The following is a 21,053-nucleotide window of genomic DNA, read 5'->3' as shown; positions in this document are numbered from 1 at the left end:
TTCCAGGACTTCTCACAAGTTTAGGTCAGCACGTGTCTGGCAAGACCCCATGGTGTGTGGGCACCAGCACAGCTGCAGACCAGGGCAACCTCTAGGGTGAAAGTGTAACCTGGGGCCTATGGAAGGACACCCAGGAATCACCAACCCAATTCTCTATACATGTTGTTGGGGACTGCCACCCTCTGGGAGAGTGTCCAGTCAAAACTTGGCAGTGCCTCCAATGTCCATCTCCTTCCCACCTAGATGAGACTTCCAGAGGCCCTGCAAGGGGTTGGTCCTGCTCTCCAGCATGGAGCTCCTTAGATAGTCTCTTGCTGGAGGCAGCTTGAGGCTGGGGTTCCTCAAAACATGTAGTCTGGAGACCCAGCATGAGAAAAACCCTCAGATTCCTGTGGCCCATTCCAGACCCATGGGTCAGAATATGTGGGGAGGGCTTGGGGATCTGCCTGCTAACATCCTCCTGGTGTTCTGTTCCAGTGAACCGCTGCTCCCGCTGCCTCTGCTCAGGTACTGCTGGGCTTTATGGCTCCTGGGTACAACGGTGGCTGGCTGTGCCTGAGCCCGAGGGACAGGGCAGCCCAGAGGGAGGCTAGGTGGGTGCCAAGCCCACTCCTGATTTTTTGTCCTCACTTCTACTCTGACAGTCTCACCTCAGAGGTAGAGACCCTAAAAAATGCTTCTGAGTAAACACTTCTGGCAAAAGAGAAACCCTCCACCCCTTTCTCATGACAGCTGACACCTAGGCCCCCCATGCCACACTCAAAGCTGCATGAAGGGAACGTCCCTGCAACTTTTCAGCTAGCTGTCCCTCCTTCTGTACTGGTTCTGTCTGAGAACTAGGCACATATCCCCATCAGGGGTGGAGCTCCCAGCCCCTCTGTCCCACCGCCAGCCAGGTGGTGTCTGGGCAGGACAGGCTGAGCTGGATAGCAAAGGTGGGACCTCTCCCCAGAGCCCTCTCCTGCTTGTTCCAGCCCCACGTCCCCCAAACCACAGAGCAGTCCCCTGGTAGCCCTTGATAGGCCTCCCATCACATCTCAGACGCCAGACGCAGGGCAGGGGTGGGACAGTGCCCCCTGCCAACCAATTCCCACTGGGCGGTGGCGAAGTCCGGCTTCCCGGCGGCGCCCCTCTCGGAGCCGGTCTGCTGCCACTGGCCACCAGGTGGCGCTATCGGACCAGGAACCGGTTCAGTGAGGCCGCGGAAAGGAAAGCCTTTGTTGATTTTACTTCTTGATACTCTATAATCACCAGGATTACAATCTAAGCAAAAAAGCAAAACAAATAAACACAGCCCCCCTCACTGGATCTTTGGTCTTTGTCTGAAAAATTACAAGAAAACAAAAGATGCATAGAAAATACAAGCCAAGGCTTGGGTGTTAGCAACAGCCAGGGCCTGGCGGGCAGGTGCAGGCAGGGGTGGGGGCTCTGGGCCTGGGGGTTCCACGGGCTTTTGTCAGGGCTCCTAGGAGGCAGGGGCCTGCTGATCAGCCTGCTCTGTTGGATTCCTCTGCCACAGGAGCCACTGCTCAGCCACCCTGGCCTCTTCTAGGTCCTGGAACTCTCAGGGTCTTGCAACTCTCAGGGTCTTGCAATGCTGGGCTTGCAGAATCATGGAGGACAGAGCAAGGCCATTTCTCAGAGCCGTGAGGGGCTGAGACCTTGGCTCCCAGCCACACCAATAGGCTGCAGATGAGTAATGATAGCCCACCCAAACCCCACACTTGGCGTGGTGACCTCTGCCCCAACTCACTATGGCCTCCACTCTAACCACCTCCTCCAATTCACCAGGGCCTCCATCCCCAACTCACCATGGTGCTACCCTAACTCACTGGCCTCTACCTCTAATTCACCAGGGCCTCCACCCCCAACTCAGTGGCCCCCACCCCAACTCCTGTGGCTTCCACCCCAATTCCTGTGGTCCCACCCCAACACTGTGGTCCCTACTACAACTCACTGTGGCCCCTGCCTCTAACTTACTCCTGCCTCCACCCCTAACTCTGTGTGGCCCTCACCCCAAAACTGTAGCCCTCACTCTCAACTCACTGTGGCCTTCAGCCCCAAACCACTGTGACCTCCACCCTCAACTTACCGTGGCCTCATCCCAACTCACTGTGGCCTCTATCCCAACTCACTGCTGCCCCTACACTCAACTCACTGTGGCTCCCACACTCAACTCATATGGCCCTCACCCCAACTCACTGTGGCCTCCACCCTAACTCACTGCTGCCCCCACCCTCAACTCCTGTGGCCTCTACCCCAACTCAGTATGGCCTCCCCAACCTGCAATCATCCCCACCATAGAGGTGAGTTTGCCTTTGGAGAAATCATTATGGGTAGAGGTGCTGGAAAAGTAAGCACCTCTGTTCCCATGAGCTCACATGTGTCCCCATATTCATGTGTGGTGAGGGCGGGCTGCCGTGCACATGTGTGTGGGAGCACATGTTGGGGTGGCTGCAGGCCTGGCACTGTGCTGGCTCCTGCTTTGCCCAAACAGTGTGGCTGAGGAGACCTGCCCAGACGCCTCGGGACTCTGAGAGGACAGAAGAGCTCCAGGGAAGGCAGTTAGAGCGAAACCACACCAGAGGCGGCTGGCAGAGCATGACCTCTGGGGCCATCAAGGTCTGACGTAGGCCCAGGCTCCGGTCAGGGCTGTAGGATTTCTGGCCGATGACGGGACACTCTGAGAGCAGCCTCCAGGTGGAGATAACGGGGCAAGGTCACCCTTCGGGGAAGGGCTCTGAATGCAGCCTACAAATCTTGCTTTTATCCCTCACTCTGGATGGTACACTCTTGTCAATTGCTAGCTGGGAAATGACTAGCCTGCCCATCCCCTCTCAGGCTGCCAGGAAATGGAGCAGGGCAGAAGGCCGCGGGTGTTCAGAGGGAGAGGATCGGCTCCAAGGGAGCTGGCTCCATCTGGCTCCCTGGAGGCTCAGCTAGAGCCGAAGTGGGAGGTGGGAGGTTTGGGGCGGGGGGCTAGAATCACTGTGGTTCTGAGCAGCCAAAGAGCACCAAGCAAGTTTCCTGCCAGCCTGGCAGGGCTGAGGCACAGGACACTTCCTGGAAGATCAGTCTATTCTACTCAAAATCACCTTGTGGCTGCTCTGGGAAGAGAGGAGCCCCCTACCTCGCCCCCTGCTCATGCGATGGGAGCTTACTGGGTACAAGCTGGTGTTCTCTCAGACCAGTTGCATTGAGATAGACTCCAGAATTTCCAGGCTGAGGCATACTGAGCTTTAGATCATGTTCACTTGAGTTCTATAAACTGCAGCCCCCAGACAGAAGCCCAGACAATCATCCCCAGGCTGAGAGCTGAAAAGAGCAATTCTGTGCACCATGAGCCAGAAAGCTGAAGCCTGTAGGGGCACCCCAGGCCAAACTCAGCTCTGCTCAGCCCTGAATGACTCATATACAGAACCTTATTCCCCAAAGTATGTTAGGACATGAGTGTTTAGCAAAAAACTACACTTCCCAGACTCCCTTGAAACTAGGGGTTTGCATATGACTTAATCCTGGCCAATGGTATATGAGTAGAAAGGATGTGTACAGTTTCTCAGCCCTGTCCACAAAGGGAAGAAGCCTTTCTCCCCGTCCCACTGGTTGGAATACAGTTGCAATGGCAGGAGCTGAAGCAGCCACCTGGGGACCAACAAAAAAGAGGGCGATGAGCTAGAAAGGGCAGGGTATCCACCTGGCAGGAGGCTGGGTGGCTGATCCCTGACACTGTGGGGCTTCCACAGCAACCCTGAACTGCGGTGTGCAAGAGAAATAAGCTTCTATTTCATTCAAGTCACTGTCATTTTGCTTTTTGTCACAGAGGCAGGACCTGCATTCTAACTGCTACAGAAGAGATTACAAGAGATAAGAAGGATTTTTGGAAATACAGTGGGAATTCCTATCTGACGTCTTCATTTATTTCTGTGTTCATTTTCTTATCTGGAGAAGCACTCCTCAGAGGGCAGGTTGAAGGGAGGCCCCCTCTGACCAAAGGGCACAGTTACAAGAATCAAGATGGGACTCTTAGAATAAGCCCAGCTTGTGAGCGTTCCCGGGGCAAGAGAACAATGAGCCCCTCGTCTCACAACAGGTGAGGTGAAGGCTGCGGATCAGAGGCCCCCTTCCCCACCGATAAGCACAACATTTTGATTAAACCACTGACAACTCTGCTGTAGGGCAGAGAAATTTGGAAACATCAGGAAATCAAACTGTGAAGTCTTTGAAGGAATGTGATTTATGTGAAAATGTGATGAAGCTAATGTGTTTGGCTCCAGTGCTGGGTAGCATGCCTGATTCTGGAACCAAATCTGATGCCTTCTTGGCTCTCGGCACACTCTGCTTACCCTGAGCCCGGTTAGCTGGTGCTCTGCATGCGTTCCAGGCCTGATCGGCATCTAAAGCGTCTGTGGGCACCGTGCTCCCGGCCGTGCCTCTGTAATCAGAGCCAGGCACACGCACGCGTGCTCCCAGTAATTGTGTGCTGCTCTGCTCCCCCTCACAGCCCCCCGAGACCCCACAGAGCCAAGTGTTATTAGATTTATGGGGAGTTGGTTGAAGTTTTACATAATTTTCTTGCTGCACTGCAGATTTTTGAGCAGGCGTTTGCAGTTCCTACTAGTCACACATCAGAGGCCTGCTCAGATTGGGTTCCACCCCTCGCCCGGTTCAGGAGCCTAATCCCTCCTCCCAGCCCTCCCAGCCAGGAGGTGGCATTCCTGCCCTAGAAGTCATGGCTTCTGCCTGGGGGTCACAGAAAATGAGGTGACAGAGGGCTGTCTGTGTGTGTTGAGAGGAATTGGGGCAGGCCCAGGCCGGCTGTGGGAGTGTCCTGCTTTTTCCTTGGGAGTATCCTTTCGGCTAACACAGTCTCTGGAACTTTTGCGGGGGCCTCCACTCTGCACGGATGGGACCTTTTACCCAGGACAGGGCCTAATTTGCCAGTGGAATCTGACAGTAACCTAAGAGGAAACAGAGGCCCAGAAAGGCCAGGGAGGAAGGTCTTCCTCCCGCCCGAGGATGTGCTTTGGGCGGGGACTCCCCTCTCTAATGGTGAACACGGAGGGGCCTGATGTACTGCAGAAGCACCTGGACCCTGGCCACCTTTCCAGGCAAGCGTCTTCCTTTGGACCCTTGCTGGAAGCACTGACCAAGCCCCAAATGCACCCTGCCATGGCAGCTTCTCTAGGACAAACCTGAACCACTTGGTGAGTCCACCTGCCCGGAAATGGGGGGAAGTAGCAGCCTCAGGCCCTAGTCTGCAGAGGCGAGGAGCTAGGTGCGGCTTCCCCAGTGGGCTGAATGCCGCCGCCTTGGTGCAGAGACTGTTGGATTCATTCTCTCACTTTACAGAGGTGGCCACAGAGCCTTACAAGTTCCCCTTGCCTGACTCTCCAGCTCTCTCCCGCCTTCCCTGGCTAGGTCGCCTCAGCACCTGCTATGAGCAGAACCACTGTGCTACTGTGCCGAGGCTCTGCTGGAGAGAAAGCGTGAGCAGGCCAGGGCAGGGTGGGGGCTTCCTCAATGTCTGGTGCAAACCCCCAGTTAGATGCCCGAGTCAGGAGGGGGACAGGCAGGTCTGACAGCAGGGCCCCTGGCGACCTTGCCCCAGACCCCTGGCCCTGGAAAGAGGCTGCAGGGACCCTTGTCCAGCGCTGTGTAGAGAGTAGGAAAGAGCCGTGGGGAGGCAGCTTTCCTGTGCCCACGTTTCCAGGGGCCCTGCAGAATTATGAAGGGGCTAGGGCAGCCCCTCTGGTTAAGGTGAGAGGCTGGCTTCAGGCTGATGGCTCCTTGGTGGGGCTGGGGCTGCAAAGTCCCTGGTAGGGGTGGGGAGAGCCACCGAGAGGCCACGAGAGGCTGAGAGCTGGAAGGTGAGGTGGGGGGAGCAGAGGAGGGCAGAGCGGTGGGAAAACTGCAGAAGGTGGAACATGGTGACACGGCACAAGTCCTCATGGGGCAGAGGGTGGGATGGGGGCCCCTGCAGGCAGAGGGCTGCGTGCTGGGCTCGGCAGCTTGTGTGTCCAGTGGGGACATACAGAGGGCTTACGCGAGGAGGGACATGGCCAGAGCTGCAGTTACAGAGGTGCCACTGCATGTAGCCTGGTTTTAGGAGGCCCCTGGGCCACCTAGTTTGACAGTGCCAAGGCCAGGCTGGCCTGAGCCTCCCCACTGGGCACTTGGCTTGGGAGGACAGTGTGTGACGACGCTTAATCTTATGTCCAGCTGCTGGGAAGTCTGGGCTATTGCCTGGGGGGCCTCCCTTTGCATGGGGAGCCCTTTATCCTCCTGACCTTCCCAATCCTGAGGCTGGGGGCAAGTCCCTGAAGCTGAGCATCCAGGGGGCCTGAGGTCAGCCGGTCGCTGCAGGTGCCTGGCCTCAGCTTGGACTCCCCTAGGGACAGGACCCTTCTCATACTCTGTCCCTTCCCAAATTCCCCTGAAGGGACATTTTAGCTCCTTCCCTGTACATGGTGACCCAACAGTGGCTTCTCTGAGGAAGTACTGGTTCCAGTAACCCATCAACCTACCCTCTTTGCCTCGATGACAGGTTTTTGCCCTGAGCCTCAGTGATCAATATTCCTGAACCCCATGGGCCTTCTGTGTCCAGCACTGGGCAGCCCCCATGCTCTTCTTGCATCTGGCAGACCTGGTTTGTTCTCCCTAAGCCCAGCTGTCGGGGGGCAGGAGAGGCTCATGGAATCTGGTACTGGCTGCGCCCCGGTTTCCAGGACTCACTGGGTGTTTTGCATTCAGTGATTTGCACCTGACAGATGCTTCAGAAAGCACCACTTTGCTGACAAAATGAAATCCAGCTCAATTACCATCATCCATTTGCCACCCAGCCTGGGAGCTGAGGCAGGCCCTGTATCCAGCAGGCGGTGGCTGAGCCCAGAGTCAGTGCAGACAGGTTGAGGCTGGCATCAGGGTCAGCTCTGGCTGGCCCCTCCTCTGTCCCCTTGCCTCTCCCTCCCTGGTCTGCCCCCTGCCCATCTGTGGCCCGGGAGACACATCCGCAGGCCCATTCTCTGCTTTGCTCCTTGCTTATGTTGCTTGTGTCTCTGAACCTCACTTTTCTCATCTGTCAAATGGGCCTGATATTCTGTGCCCTGCTTGAGTGGGGGGCTCACAAGTGGGGGCAGCAAGGGTGTGAACAGTCCAAGAATAACGTTCACAGTGCCACCATCATCTGAGCAAGATGAGGCTCCACAATTGGGTCCCTGCAGCCGTGGAGGACCCTCTAGGCCCTGCCTGGATGGCACCAGCTGGTCCCCAGTGTGGACGCCCGGCCGGCTGAGGCTACTCACACATGGGCTTCAGCTGCCCGATGAGCTCCTCCTTCGTCCATTTTGCCCACTCCTTCTTGTCGGTGTTGATGGAGCAGAGGATGGGGCCGCAGGGCTTGCCACAGTCCTCGATGGCCGGCACGTTCAGGTAGTGCACCAGGACGATGTCGGGGTTCTGTGGGGAGAGCACAGGGACTGGCAGCATGAGGGTGGCACAGCGCCCACCACAGTCGGGGTGCCCCAGACCTCCAGCAGGTGTAGGCAGAGACCGTGTCCCCACTTTAGGCCTCCTGGGCCTCGAAGCTGCTGACGTCTGGAGCCAAGGACTCTCTGCTACTGGCTGTCTGGTGCTGGGCAGGCAGGGTGTGGGCAGCCTCCTCTCTCTAGATTGCTAAACCCCTCCCCCTACAGCTGAGACAACTGGAAAAGTCTTTGCGTGTGGCCAGTGTCCCCTGGGGGGGATCCCCTCCATCTGAGAAGCACATTAGTTGAAATGTGTGTAACTAAGGACCACGGTCTAACTGTGTCTCCAGCCCCACATCCCAACTCACACCCACAGTGGCCCCTGGGCACTTGCTCCCTGCTTCAAGCCTGACTTGTATCTCCTTGTCACAGCTTGCCGGGCACCCCAACCCAGGCACCTCCTCTTCCCAAGGGGACACGGAGGTCCCAGGCCTTCAGGTCCACTGCTGCTAGGAGCTGGAGCCCCTGTACCCTTCAGCCTATCATCTTCTCGCCACACAAACAGCCCACCATATAGCACCTTCCATCTAAGCATCGCCCGGGCGGCAGCTGACATCCGGAATCCCCGGGACCTCCTGGCAGCAAGCCCCCTTGGAGCTTAGGATGAATGGAAAGCATTCTGGTCCGAAGACCGCAAGGGCCCAGTTTGTCTCAAAGCGGTCTTATTTAAAGGAGTCAGCCTCTGGCCATCAGATTCCATTCAGAATTCCCTCTGTCCCTTTTCTGACACCTGAGCCCCGTGGGGCCTTCCTAGGGCAACATCTATGCTGGGATGTGTATAGGGCCTTCCCGAGATTTCTTATGGCTCCCAGAAGGCAGGTCTGTTATGTGGCCACATCAGGCCTGATGACTTTGATCCCGCCACTTTAAAGATGCATCTGGATAAACCCAGAAACACTAGGCTTATCCTGTTAGAAGGTACTTCTTGAAACGTTTTCTCCTTACATTGTTCTAAGGAGACATGACATGAGCCCATGATTCCCCCTCCTGTGCCTCTTCCCCAGGCCTGTCCCATTGGCTTTTCCCACCTGATGTTCAACCACTGGTCCTGGCCCAAGCAGGACCCCAGGCAGGAGGCAGCCCAGTCTGAAGCTGTTTTTTTTTTTTTTTTTTTTTGGATGTGGTCAGAGCAAGAGTTGTAAATGAATATATGAATCAATCACACCATTAATAAAAAAAGACTCAAGACTACACCATGCCTGGTGTAAGGAAGTAGACCGGCATAATTTAAAAAGATTTTCAATAAGGGTTGAAACACGGTTTTTTTCTTGCCAACGCTCAGTTAACCAGGAAATTAAATCAACACGAACAGGAGCCTTCTTGTTAATGGCAGCTTTTCTGGACTGCGGTAATCATGCTCCTTAATAATAATGATAATCCCTGACATCGGCGCAGCACTTTATTCTTTTCAAAGCACTTTCCAGCCATTATCTCATTTGGGGCCCCTGCTAGCCGGGGAGGCAGGCTGGCCAGGGCAGGGCAGGGCACCCTCTGCTCGGACCAGGGCATGGCGGCCCAGCAAAGTTGCGGCTTGTTGGGGCAGAGCCTGGGCCTCAGGGATTCTGATTCCAGACTCAGGTCCTGCTGGGACCTCTGGTGGCCTCCTTTTGCTTCACCCAAGTTCTTTGCTATCTCCCATTTTGCTTCATCCTGGCAACATGCCCTGAGCAGTCTGTGGGTTGGGGAGGTCTGCTGTGCCTATGACACGGATGGGGTGACCGAGGAGAGTGGGCGATTCACCGAGTCCCTGACCCATGTTCTTCCCACTGACCGGTGCACTGGCCTTTCCATGCTGCGTCTGGGCAGGGTGCGCCTGCCTGAGTCTGCACCCAGCGGTGGCAGTGCAGCTGCTGAGCGAGATGAGGAAGGATCAAAGGGCTGCAGGGCCTTCTCTGATCCGGCCCCTAGAGCAGGAGCCTGGCCCTGCTGGAGGGAGTCAGGTTGTCAGTAGCCTAGGAGATGAAAGGGCTGCAGCCTCCTGTCCCACAGCCCTGCTGAGCAGGCAGCCTGGGCTCCTGGGACATGCAGGCAGCTGCCTGTGGAGCAAAGGCTGTCACTCCCCATGAACCAACCTCCCACACCTAGAGCTCCTCCTGCCCTAGCACCACGAGGCTCCTGTCTTAAGAAACCCCACTGTCCACCTGCAGGGCCTGGCCTCCCTCTACATAATCAGCTTCTACCTATTCTTTGAGGACAGACACCAGGACCTCCTCCTCCTCCAGGAAGCCTTCCCTGATACCTTACCCTCTCTCCCTCTGCTGTAGCAGGATGGTAATCGGTTTCGTGTCTTTATTTCTTTTTTTTCAGACAGAGTTTCACTATATTGCCCTAGGTAGAGTGCTGTGGCGTCACAGCTCACAGCAACCTTCAACTCTTGGGCTTAAGAGATTCTTTTGCCTCAGCCTCCCAAGTAGCTGGGACTACAGGCATCTGCCATAATGCCTGGCTATTTTTTTGATTGTTGTTTAGCTGGCCCAGGCTGGGCTTGAACGCAGCCCCCTTGGTGCATGTGGCTGGTGCTGTAACCTCACCTGTGCTGCAGGTGCCCAGCTGGTTTTGCGTGGTCATTGCCTGCACATCTACTATATTTCCTCAACCTTAGGGATGGTGCCCTGAAGATATTACATCATCTGGTAATAACTGGAGCTCACTTCATATTTGTAGATTAGAATTAGCCTGGCTTGTGGCCTCCTGTCCTCACCCTCCCCACACTTGTGTTCTACGGACAGCTGGCTTTGGTTTTCTCTGCCTACTAAGGGCAGGGAAGCCTTTGGGAACATGGAGCTTTCAGGGGGAGGCTAAGATAGAAGGCTGGTTCTTAGTCCTTTCTGGGTCTGAAGTCCCACGCCTATCCCCCAAAATGCCCCAGGGCACATCAACACTCCCCTTCAGGGCTTTCCAGGTCCATGGTCAGCAGACGCCATTTTGGTAACTGCTAAGTTAGGGATTATAGAGCCTCTCAGCTCAAGGCATGTGCCGGAAACACAGGTCCCTTCCCAGAGCTCTACCCTGGGCCTTGCCTGTGTTTGGTTGTTTTGACACAATTAGCAGGAAGTCCCAGTCCCTGGAGAGCCTTGAGGACTGGGTTGGGATCAGGAGATGTGGGAGTAGCTGTGTGGCCTCCATGCCAGAGCTGGAGTTCCTGCCCCTGGACTCTCGAGTTGAATGTTCAGTAACAAGCTCCTGGCGTGGGGCTGGCTTTTAAGACATAGACTGATTGAAGTATTTTTGGAAATTTGGGGCATACATTGCTTCTTGGCAATGTTGTGATTTTATTCATTAGTTGTACATTTTATTGGGTGTTTTTGGCAGAAAAATATGTTAGCCTTGGAGTCCTAATGTATCAGTCTCATGGAGTGTTCACAATAATGTCAGGGTCCCTGCCGCCAGAAGCAAGATGGGCTCTGCTGAGCCAGCTGGGCTGGCCAGCTGGACAGATATGTGTGAGGGTGGTGGGGTTGCTGGGGCCCACCTCTGAGGGTCATAGGAGGGGGGTACTTCCTGCCAGTGCTCCCGATTCCTGATTCTGGACAACTGAAAACCAGGCTGCCTTGGCCTTGCCGGGGCCACTCTCATGCTTCTCTGGGGTTCTTGGCCATGTGGGTCGGGTGAGGGCTTGTTATTAGGTACGTCCCTGAGCTGTGGAATTTCCACAGTGATGCTAGAGGCCGTCCCCCCCCGTGGGCATGGTCTTTGAAAGTGAGTCCCCTATGTCCTGGAGGCCTGGTCGGTGTCCAAGTCTGTGGGAAGGAAGCCTCGTGGGTGGCTGTGGCTGTGCTGGGGGTGGGGGAAGCCAAGGTTAAGGAAAAGTCTCAGGGAAGTTCCAGAATCTTCTGGAAACAGACATGGACCCTCCCTCTTGGTGCCTCCAGCTTCTCATCTATAAATGGAAGCAGCATGCCTGCTGTGCCCGCAGGGGCCATGGCAGGGCCTCAGAAAGTTCTGGATGCCATCTGGGCAGACCAAAGCCCTGCTGTTCTCACCACCGACTGCCACTGAGCCAAGCCAGAGCCCTGATACTACTGAGAGACAGCCAGAGTGGAACTTCCAGAGGCACTTACCCCCTTAATACTCACTTTAGCCACTGGCAGCTGGGCCTGCCTGGTTCCTCCCTGCTTGCATGCATGCCCTTCCTCTGCGGGGCTCTCTCCCCTCCTCTGTCTTTGGGGACCATCCAGCAGACTCTGAGGACCCTCAGATTTCCCTTTCCAGCACTTGCCTGACTGCCTTTCAACGGCTCCCCTTGGAGGCCTCAAAAGACCCAGGGCTTCTGGGCTGAGCACAATCCCTGACTACGCCCACCACACCCGGCCCACCTGGGGCTGCACCAGCAGGGGCCCAAATGGCGGCACCTGTGCTCTTACCCATCAACTCAACAGTGAGAGGCACCTGCGTCCCCTAGCCGCCCAGGGCTAGAGCCTGGGAGCCGTCCTTTCTTATTCTGTCCCTCTCCTCCCTCTGGTCCACTACCAAGTCTTGCCAGCTCTTTCTTCCCCTGAGCCTGACTTGCCCATTTGGCCCCCATTTGGCCCCCATATGGCCCCCTTGCCAACACCGAGTCCAAGCCTCCACCTGCTTTCCTAAGAACATGGGATTGAAGCCCTTCCCCCCAAGTCCACGCTTCAAACACCAGCAGCCGTGATTGGGCCACTCTGGCGAGGGCTCCTGGCACCAAGACTAGAGCCCACACTCCTGCCGTGGTTGTAGGCATGGCCCTCTGTGCATGTTGCCAGCTACTCCCGGCCTGGTGCTCCCCCCCCACTGCCCTGGCTCCCACCACCCTATTGCCCTAATCTTTGGCCTTCAGCATCAGTCCCAGGTCACTTCCTCATGGAAACCTCATTGAGCCATCTGGCTCCCGGCCCTCCCGTGCGGTGAGCCTCTCCACTCCCTGCCTAGGCCTCATCTCTCAGTTCCTGTTCAGTTACTACTTGGGTTTGGCCTGTGTTCCCAGCCATAAATGTGAGCTCTGGATGGCCAGGCCTCTCTTGCTCACGGCGGGCTCCCCAGCCCAAGGCAGGGCGGGTACTCAGCAGGTGCTCCTGTCCCAGGCGGCTGGCCCTCGCTGGGGAGCTGCGACCTGGGCAACTGTTTCCTCCTTGGTGACTCAGTGTCTCAGGACCAATCCTGGAGAAACCCTGGTGTGTCTTGCAGAGTGACCCTCAGAAGGAGGGATGGGATTATTAGAGGCTGCCCCAGGCATGGGTGGAGTGGCACCTGCAGGCCCACACAGGTGCAGGAGGCTCAGCTTGTCCCTCCATCAGCTGCACCTGCCTCTCTCTCTCTCTATTAATCTGAAAGTCTGAGTTTTAGATTTGCTGATTACCTAGTTCCAGACTGCCAGGACTCTGCAGGGCAGGACTCTTAGGCTGAAAGCGATGAAAGGGCATCTCCCAGGAGCCCGAGTCAGAGTCAGTCACTTAGATGCCTTTTCCAGACAGTACCCTTCACCTAAAGCACAGGGACAATGGGAGTACCGAGAATAAGCTGAGGACCTTAACTTCAAAGGCACAGGAGGGGTTAAGAATGTTCTGCAGGAAACACTTGTTAGGCAGGCTCTTTAGTGCAGGACTTGTCAGAGCCTTGATGGAGCCGTGTGTAGGAGGACCCCTCTGTGGCATTGCAGTGGGTGGGCTTCTCCAAGGCTATTTGACTATGAACATGAGCACCTCTTGTAGTGACCCTCCTAGTGTTCTGGAACATAGTTTGGGAACCTCTGATAGAATTCAAAGCCAAACAGAAACAACCTTCAGAGCTACTGGCAGAGAGGGGTCGTTGCCAGTCCCCAGAGTCTCTGGGGCAATTGGGCTTCAGATGCCCCCACTCCCACTGTGCCCCGTCTTTGGCCTGGCCTGAGTGCCTGGAGGTGGGCAGAGGTGAGGAGGCCGTATGTCAGACTGCAGCTTCATTGAATCTTAATGACAGGAGATGAGGATTTGAGGACGTGAAACTGCTTTGAACAAGAAAGCCTCACCAGCTCCATGAGTTTGGCAGTGATTAAGCAGGAGTTCATGACTGAGGTGGGCAACAAAGAGCGCCAGCAGGGACCCAAACGGTGGCACCTGTGGTCTGGATTAATACACAGCAGCTCCTACTGCAAAAGCTCTCGATTTATACTCCCCTGCCTGGGGAGTCCAGGCACAGCAGCCTGGGGGAGCACAGGGTAGGAGGGCTGGGCAGGTGCTCTTACCCATCACTTCCTACCAGCCTGAGGGCACCAGCTTCCTCAGCAAAGCCCCAGCCAGGGAGAGCCAGGGCCTGGAGGATGGACCTCAGGCCGGGCCTGGGGGCAGGAGGGAAAGAAAAGAAGGAAGGAAGAAGGGGTGGAGAGAGAGAAACAGACCAAGAAAGGTGCTGGAAAGTGATGTGGGAAGCTCAAGCCATGGCTGGGTACCAAACTCTCCAGAGCCCTCAATGGTTCTGACCAAACCCTGAATGATCTCCCTGCAGCTTCTGGGGTATAAGGTGGGTGAACTGGGTGCTCCCCCTCAGGCCAGCACCTGCTCTCACTGAGCTTAGTGTCCACTCTTCGGAGCCAGGGAGATGAATACAAATGGCCTCGACCTTGTTGAGACAGAGGAGAGAGGCAGGCAAAAGCACTCAGATTAGGCCTGACCCCTGGCCAGCATTCTCCTACTAGGCCACCGACACTGCCTGTTAGTGGGTGTCCAGGAATCTGCCTCTGGTGTGGGATGGGGGGGCAGTCCAGTGTCAGAGGGAAGCTGAGTCCTGCACCCACTGCTGCAGGGTCGGCTGGGGCTGCGGTGGGAGCTTCTCACCACAGACCTGCCGAGGGAGCTCCAGTCACCCAGAGCCCTGGGAAGCTGACATCCTTCCCTTGGCCATTTCTGGGTGGATGCTGGACAACGGGGTGCCGGCTGGGGCCCCGCAGCTGGACCCTGACTCTTCTACCTCTGCTGGGTGGGAGGAAGCCCGGAGCTGGCACCCCTTTCCATGGCGTAAGCAGGCCCACAACACAAGAAGTGGTTAAAAATGCAAAAAGCTGTTGGTTTTGATAAAGAAAAATGCAGCTGCAACATCTGTTTGACTCTTGTTTGCAGCTTCATCAACGCTAAGTGGTCAATAAATCAGAGTGGCGTGGCGTTCCGTTTCTTCTGGGGCTCAGTCATTAATCTCGTGCCAGTTCTCATGAAAAATGAAGGAGAGAGGCCGTGAGATAGTGAAAATGTGTACATTACCCAGAAAGTCCTAATAGCATGTAATAGTGGCACACACCTCCCCACTTGCCGCAGGGGGCACGGGGGACGGGCCTGTGCGCACCAGCAGGGGAGGAAGGGGGGAGGGGGGCGAGCGCCACGAGCCCAGTCTATTATTGCATTTGTCATATTAGCGCCATTTATGCAGATTCCCAATGCCCCGTCAGCCCAATCTTCGGGGGGACAGCCTCCCCTGTACCTGGGTGCTTAGTAACCAATGAGGGCAGGAGCCCGGGAAGCAGGAGTGCAAAGCAGGCGGGAGGAAGGGCAGGATTTATTAGGGGATGAATAAGTGATGATAGCAGGTGGCTCAGGGCTGTGGTGCCACAAGGCTGCAAGGCAGAGAAAAATCCTCTCACCCATGTTCCAGCTGCCCGGGGATGCCTGTCCTCTCTGCTCTAGATAAAGGCATGAGGTGGGGTCATTGTGCCACTGGAAAGGGGGCTGATTGGGGTAGACTCCCTGGAGCTGAGGCCTGAGGATAGAAGGAACTATATTCCCTGAAAAGGGCCAGGGTGGGCCCACAGTTCAGGTCTCCTGGGATCTGCTGGACGCTGGATTGCACTGCCTTCCTCTTAATTCTCTCTGTCCCACCATGGAAGGGAACAGGGTCCTCCTGGGCCCCAGTGGATGCAGCAGCTGTCCTGTTCTGCCACATGTGGGTGTGGTGTGTGCTGGCTATTCCCTGGGCAGCAGTAGGCCTAACCCCTTTAGCTCGCACCTCCCGGAGGGCACTTCTACCTTCCAAGATCACTTTCTGAGTGTCAGCTGTGTCCTGTGCCTCACACTCAAGCTACACATATGTTTTGTCCTTAACGGACGTGGATGCTGTTGTTACCCCCCTCACAGACAGGCAAGTGCATTTCAGGGTCACTGAGATTCAGCCCCAGCCCTGAGCTTGAAGCCACTATCTTCACACAACCCTCTGCTCCCTGGGCTCTGCAGGACACCGAGGCATTTCCCAGGAGGGCTGCATGCTCTGCCCCCAGTGCCCTGGGCGGTGGCATCCTAGTCAGTGTCTGCATCAGAGCAAGAATGGGTCCTGGCTGGGCCACGTAGGTGCAGGGTCCTGGTGGGAATAAGGATGGGGCTGGAATATTCCTGCACTGGTCTGGGAGCTCCTCGGGTGGGACCAAGGATGCAGATGTCCCTGTGGAGACAGGCAGTAGTCAGGACACGCTCTGTGGGAGCGTTAAGGGAGTTGGGGGAACAGACGTGAGGAACGCGACCTGGAGCTGAGCCCACAGCACCTGAGGGGCAGATCCAGGCGCTCAAGTCAGTCAGTTAAAGAAGCAAAAAGCAAGAGAGGGAGGAAGGTCAGAACCCAAACAGGGGCCTTGGTGCAGGGCCAGGCCCTGCATCACCTGCTGGGTTCAGAATTCCCCGTGTTTAGATGCAGGAAGGACACACAGAAAACCTCCTTGCTTCCTCACCAAGCACTGGGTAGGGCCAGGTGACCAGCAGGAGGTCTGGAGGGCCCCAGGAGCGGAGCCCCTGCAGCCCCTTCCAATGGCTGCCCTCATTAAGTGAGCACACGTCCCAGCGGGAGTCAGGGCCGCAGCCCTTCCTGTGTCGGAGGGAGGCTGGGAGACTTAATTAGTTAATGTGGGTAAAGTGGTCTGAAGATGAAAAACCCTGGGTAATTGCGGAGTGCTGTCGCTGTTGTTATTACACAATTACCAGAATTTTCCAGTCATGGGAATATAGTTAAACAATTTCCACCTGGTACGGGGTTCTGGACACCATGCTGGCTTCGGCACTGCCTGCCCCGCCTCCTTTAGCCCGAAGGTAACAGAGAAAACACAAGCAAACGAGGAAACCATGCCTGGCACCGTCCTGGGCACATTCCAAAAACGCGAGAATGCGGAGGTGAAGGATCATTTCCCACCCTCCCTGCACAGAGAAGGATGCGTGTGCTCCAAGAGGAGCCAGAGGATCCCACCTGCCCGGACTTTCTAGAAGCCTCGGATGGAGTTCTACCCAAGGCCCCTAGAAGGCCAAGCCATTCTGCACGGATGCTGAGGGGAAGGACGTTTTACTGGGCAGTGAGATCTGGTTGCATGTGCTGGGTGGGGGCCAGGCCCTTATTTAAAATTGATACAAATGATCCAGGGGAAGAAATGGCCGATGAAATCTCCATGTTTGCAGGTGACTCTAACCTTTATGGGTAACGAAGGCTCTCAGAGGTCGTATTGGTGGGTGGAAGAGTGACAGATGGCCCCCAGTGCAAGGCTAGGGGGGAGCAGAATGAACTGCCTGGGGAGGCTGTGGGCCCACCCTGCCATCTCTTGGGCCAGGGAGGACCCTGGAGCTTCACAGCAGTCACTGGCCCGGAGTTGCTGCAGGGCCCAGCCTGGAGACGTGGGCACTGCCTGGGAGGTGGTCTCAGTTACAGATGATGACCCGGAACAGCAAGCATGGGAGTGAGGGGAATGACCACTGTGAGGAGGTACAGGCAGCCCCCACAGAACAGAGACAAAACCAGAGAATGATTCAAGTCTCTTAGGTCAGAGAGGTGAGATGGTAAAAGTGTGATTTTATCTGTTAAGAATGAGGCTTCCCCTCCTCCAGAGCTCAGGGAGGTAATTTTGGCACAATCAAACTACACAGCGGGTAGTAAACGCATGCGACTCATTATTTCAAGGGAGATAGGGGCTGGGAAGTGTAGAGATATTTTTCTAAAATGGGTGACATTAGTTCCCGGATGGCTGGTCCTCAGGCATTAAGGAAGGAGATTGGGGATGTTTGGGTCATCATTTTCTGGAACTCAAGTCCACGAGGCACCATGATGCTTGGTGCCTCCCCAGAGTGGAATCCAGGGCCAGACATGTCAGCCAGAGGGGTCAGTGTCTACCCAACTGTTTGCTCCTTGCTGGGGACCTATAGGGGTGCGGGCTGCTTGGGCCCTGCAGTTGGCACGGCCTGAACTTGGAAGAGATTGCTGGTTTGTGTTCTGCTTGTCTCCTGCTCTCACCTTGAACTAGTTTTTGATTCATTAGAGATCACCGCAAGAGATGCTTAAAGCAACCCTGAGATAAGAAGACCTTATCCAGGGGCCTTTTGCAGGGACACAGACAACTTCTATAGGGAAAAGGTCCTGCCCATGTGGGCAGCCCTGATCTAGTAGGCAGCAGTCTCTTCTCCTCTGACCTCCTTTCCCCTCTAGGCCCACACAGCCTCCTCCTCACCAGTCTCACAGAAGCCCTACCTGTAGCCTAGATGTGGGCATGTCCTCCTGGAAGGCTGGAAGCACACAGCCCTCCCCTGTCTCTCCCACCCTCTCTGAGGATGTGCACCCCAGTCCTCTTCCAGGGCTTGCTGTGCCTGTGCAGAACTGTGCCCCATTAGGCAGTGAGTCAGCCCTATCAGATGACAGTGGCACCACACAGCCATCACGGTGTCTCTAGAGTGACCAATGTGCTCTGGAGCCTTCCTTGCCCATCTGCTCCCCGTGTAGCTCTGGAGGAAGCTGGGCATGTGCCACCGTCCTCATGGGACTGAGAGGTGCCAAATGGCCATGGCTAATGGGAGGCAGAGCTAGACAGAACTCTAGCACAAATGGCGTTCTTTTGATAAAAGTATCCACATTTTCCTTAGCAAACCAGCCATTCCCCTCCCACTTAGTCCAGGGTGGAATGTGTGACTCAGGCTGGCCAATAGGAGCCCTGTCTTCTCTGGGGCCATGTTGATTGGTTAGACTCATGGCCCCACCAGAGCCAATCAGAGATAATTCCAAGATTTTAGATAGAGCCACTGGCAGGCAGTTCTTTCCTGCTGGTCTTGAACCTGGGAGGATGACACCTAGTACTACTGGAAGCCATCTCTTGCCAGCACATGGAGTCTAAGAAGGCAGCTGACATGAAGGAGGCTGAGCTGAGAGAAGGAGGCACTAGGCCTTGATGCCATCAACTGAACACCTGAATCAGCAGACCTCAGGACTTCCCAGTAACTTGAACCTCAAAATTACCTCTTACCCTGAAATCAGTTCAAGTTGAATTTTCTTTTGCATCGACCAAGAACCCCAATTTCTAAAAACATCCTGTATTTACTTTCCGCTAAGTGAATAACTCTCTCCATGATGTAATTAAGACTGCTGCCTGGTCACAACCACCAGCACCATTATGATTACTGAGAACTATTATCTCTTTAGTCCTGTATCTTCCAGGTGCTGGGTTCTAAGTACTTTCCAGGGCTTAGCTCGTTTAATCCTCGCAACTCCCGCCAAAGCCCCAGGCCTTGAGCTCAACCGTTCTGACGCTGAAGAAGCAGAGTGGTTGACAGTGGGTGGCCCAGAGATCACTGTCTGGGGTTGGTTCTGGGTTCTGTTCCTTCCTAGCTGTGAGCTTTGGCCAAGCACATCTTTCTCACCTACCAAATGGAGAGAATCATAGTACATTTCTTGAGGTGGTTGTGAAGATTCAATGAGATAAAGCAGGGGTCCTCAAACTTTTTAAACAGGGGGCTAGTTCACTGTCCCTCAGACTGTTGGAAGGCTGGACTGTGGGCCCCAGGATGAATCAGCTGCTAAGCAGGACAGGCAGCGGTGGCAAAAACACCCGACGGGCTGGATAAATGTCCTTGGCGGGCCGCATGTGGCCCGCGGGCCATAGTTTGAGGATGCCTGAGATAAAGCATTTGAACACTGCTTTCCTGACACACAGCAGAGCTTTAAAATTGCCAGGTATCTCTGGATTGGCCTTTCAAACTAGTGGTATGTGGTCTCATGCTGTGGCTGCAGACGAATTTCCCTAAGATCTTACAGAATTATATGTGGAGCAAAACCAAATTGATTCATATATTGCTTATTTACCAGGTGTGATTCTTTAAAATGGAAGTCCCTCCATGCACAGTTTAGAAATTCTTTTCAAACACTGAGGAAGCAGCGTTATGTCCAGGGGGTGCTTAAAGCATCGGAGGGATTTTGAGGAGCTGATGCCAGCCATTCTCATCCAATCATAAAAACAGGATCTCTTTGGGGGCAAGACATGATTGTAAGAGGGACTTTACCTAACAAATGCAATCAGTGTCACCTGGTTTCTTATACCCTCAATGAATCCCCAACAATAAAAAAAAACAAAAAAACAAAAACAGGATCTCTGAGACAATTCTTCCAATGGCTGGAAGAAAACAAAACTATATTTCCTCAAAAATTATTCTATAAGTCTCTATGAATTAAAGCGATCTCTACCCCACCCCCTTCCTACCACAATGCCAGAATGTGTGGGAGTCTCCTAGGCCACTGGGCCCATTTCGAGTCCTCATCTGGATGATAAGGGCAGCAAGTGACCTGCAGGTCCTCAGGGAAACCCAAGTCATCCAAACCCTTCTCTGGCAATTATTATTCACTTCCTGGATGCTGTAGGTATTTTAATTTGTGCCCGAAAGATCTTCAAGGATCCTGCAAATCTTGGGCCTCCTGAACTGTTTTTTCCTCTTGGAACAGAGGATGATAAAAGTGGGAAGAAAAGCCTCATCCAGGCCAACAGGTCCATCCCTTTCCATCGCCAGTTGGGACAACTGAGCCAGGAGAGACTGTGACTTGCCCACCACCAGCAGATGCGGAGAGAGACAGAGGACGGTGACCCACAGCTGACCCCTCCCCGCCTTGCTTGGCTTCCTCACTTTGCTCCCTCCCCAATGTCTGGATTTATTCTGAAACAAATGATTGCAGAGAGAATATGCAGAGGGGCAGAGTTGGCTGTGACACACCCAAAGTGACATTCAGAACAAGGCTGGCTTACGGCCAATGTGATCCTTTGCAACTTTGAGGGTGAACGGGGTCCTGAGACCCCGTGTGGGCTCACAGGGGCCCTGGGCCTCTTTAGAGCTCATTCTTTTTTCTAGTTAGCATCTTCCTGGTGGTGGTGACAGTGGGGCAGGTGCTCTAAGCAGGGAAGTCTAAGAGGATGGGATTGGGGGTGCCCTCCCTCTGTCCTGGGGGAGCCCCTTCACGGAGCCCTGCAAAACACCCAAACCCCAAAGCTCTCTCCCTTCACTGACAAGCCAGCAGGCTGTGGAGGCCGCTGAGGACAAGTCATGCCCAGCTCATGGAACATCTATGATTTTTATGGTCTGGCAACTGTAACTGTGAGATTCCAGCAATTGTTTTAGAGGGAATTGTGATTAAATTGGGCTGTATGTTTTTTTAATGTGCTCCCCAGTTCCTCTTTAGTACCTTGGTAGGACAAGATAACGTGTAATCACTGAAGTAATTGTGGCCCTCAACAGTTTGTGTCTTGGAAGAGTAACCGGGGGTTAACAAAGCCACTGCCGGGCAAGGTTTGGATTAAAAAATACAGTTTTTCTTTTTGTT

The 21,053-nt window shown here is 54.8% G+C and overlaps 1 protein-coding gene across 3 annotated transcripts in view; it reads right to left on the bottom strand.

The window, feature by feature from the left end:
- The window catches only part of CAMTA1 (calmodulin binding transcription activator 1), a 796,995-nt gene that overhangs the window by 99,961 nt on the left and 675,981 nt on the right, over positions 1–21,053 (bottom strand). For all 3 annotated transcript variants that reach the window (XM_023515181.1, XM_023515183.1, XM_023515182.1), the window contains one exon: positions 7,302–7,455. In XM_023515181.1, coding sequence (XP_023370949.1) covers positions 7,302–7,455 — 154 coding nt within the window. The remainder of the gene's footprint in view (positions 1–7,301; positions 7,456–21,053) is intronic.

This window comes from Otolemur garnettii, unplaced genomic scaffold (assembly GCF_000181295.1).
Source record: "Otolemur garnettii isolate 467f Iridium unplaced genomic scaffold, OtoGar3 scaffold00067, whole genome shotgun sequence".
In the NCBI taxonomy this organism is placed as follows: Eukaryota; Metazoa; Chordata; class Mammalia; order Primates; family Galagidae; genus Otolemur; species Otolemur garnettii.
This window is presented reverse-complemented; position numbering and strand designations above follow the sequence as displayed.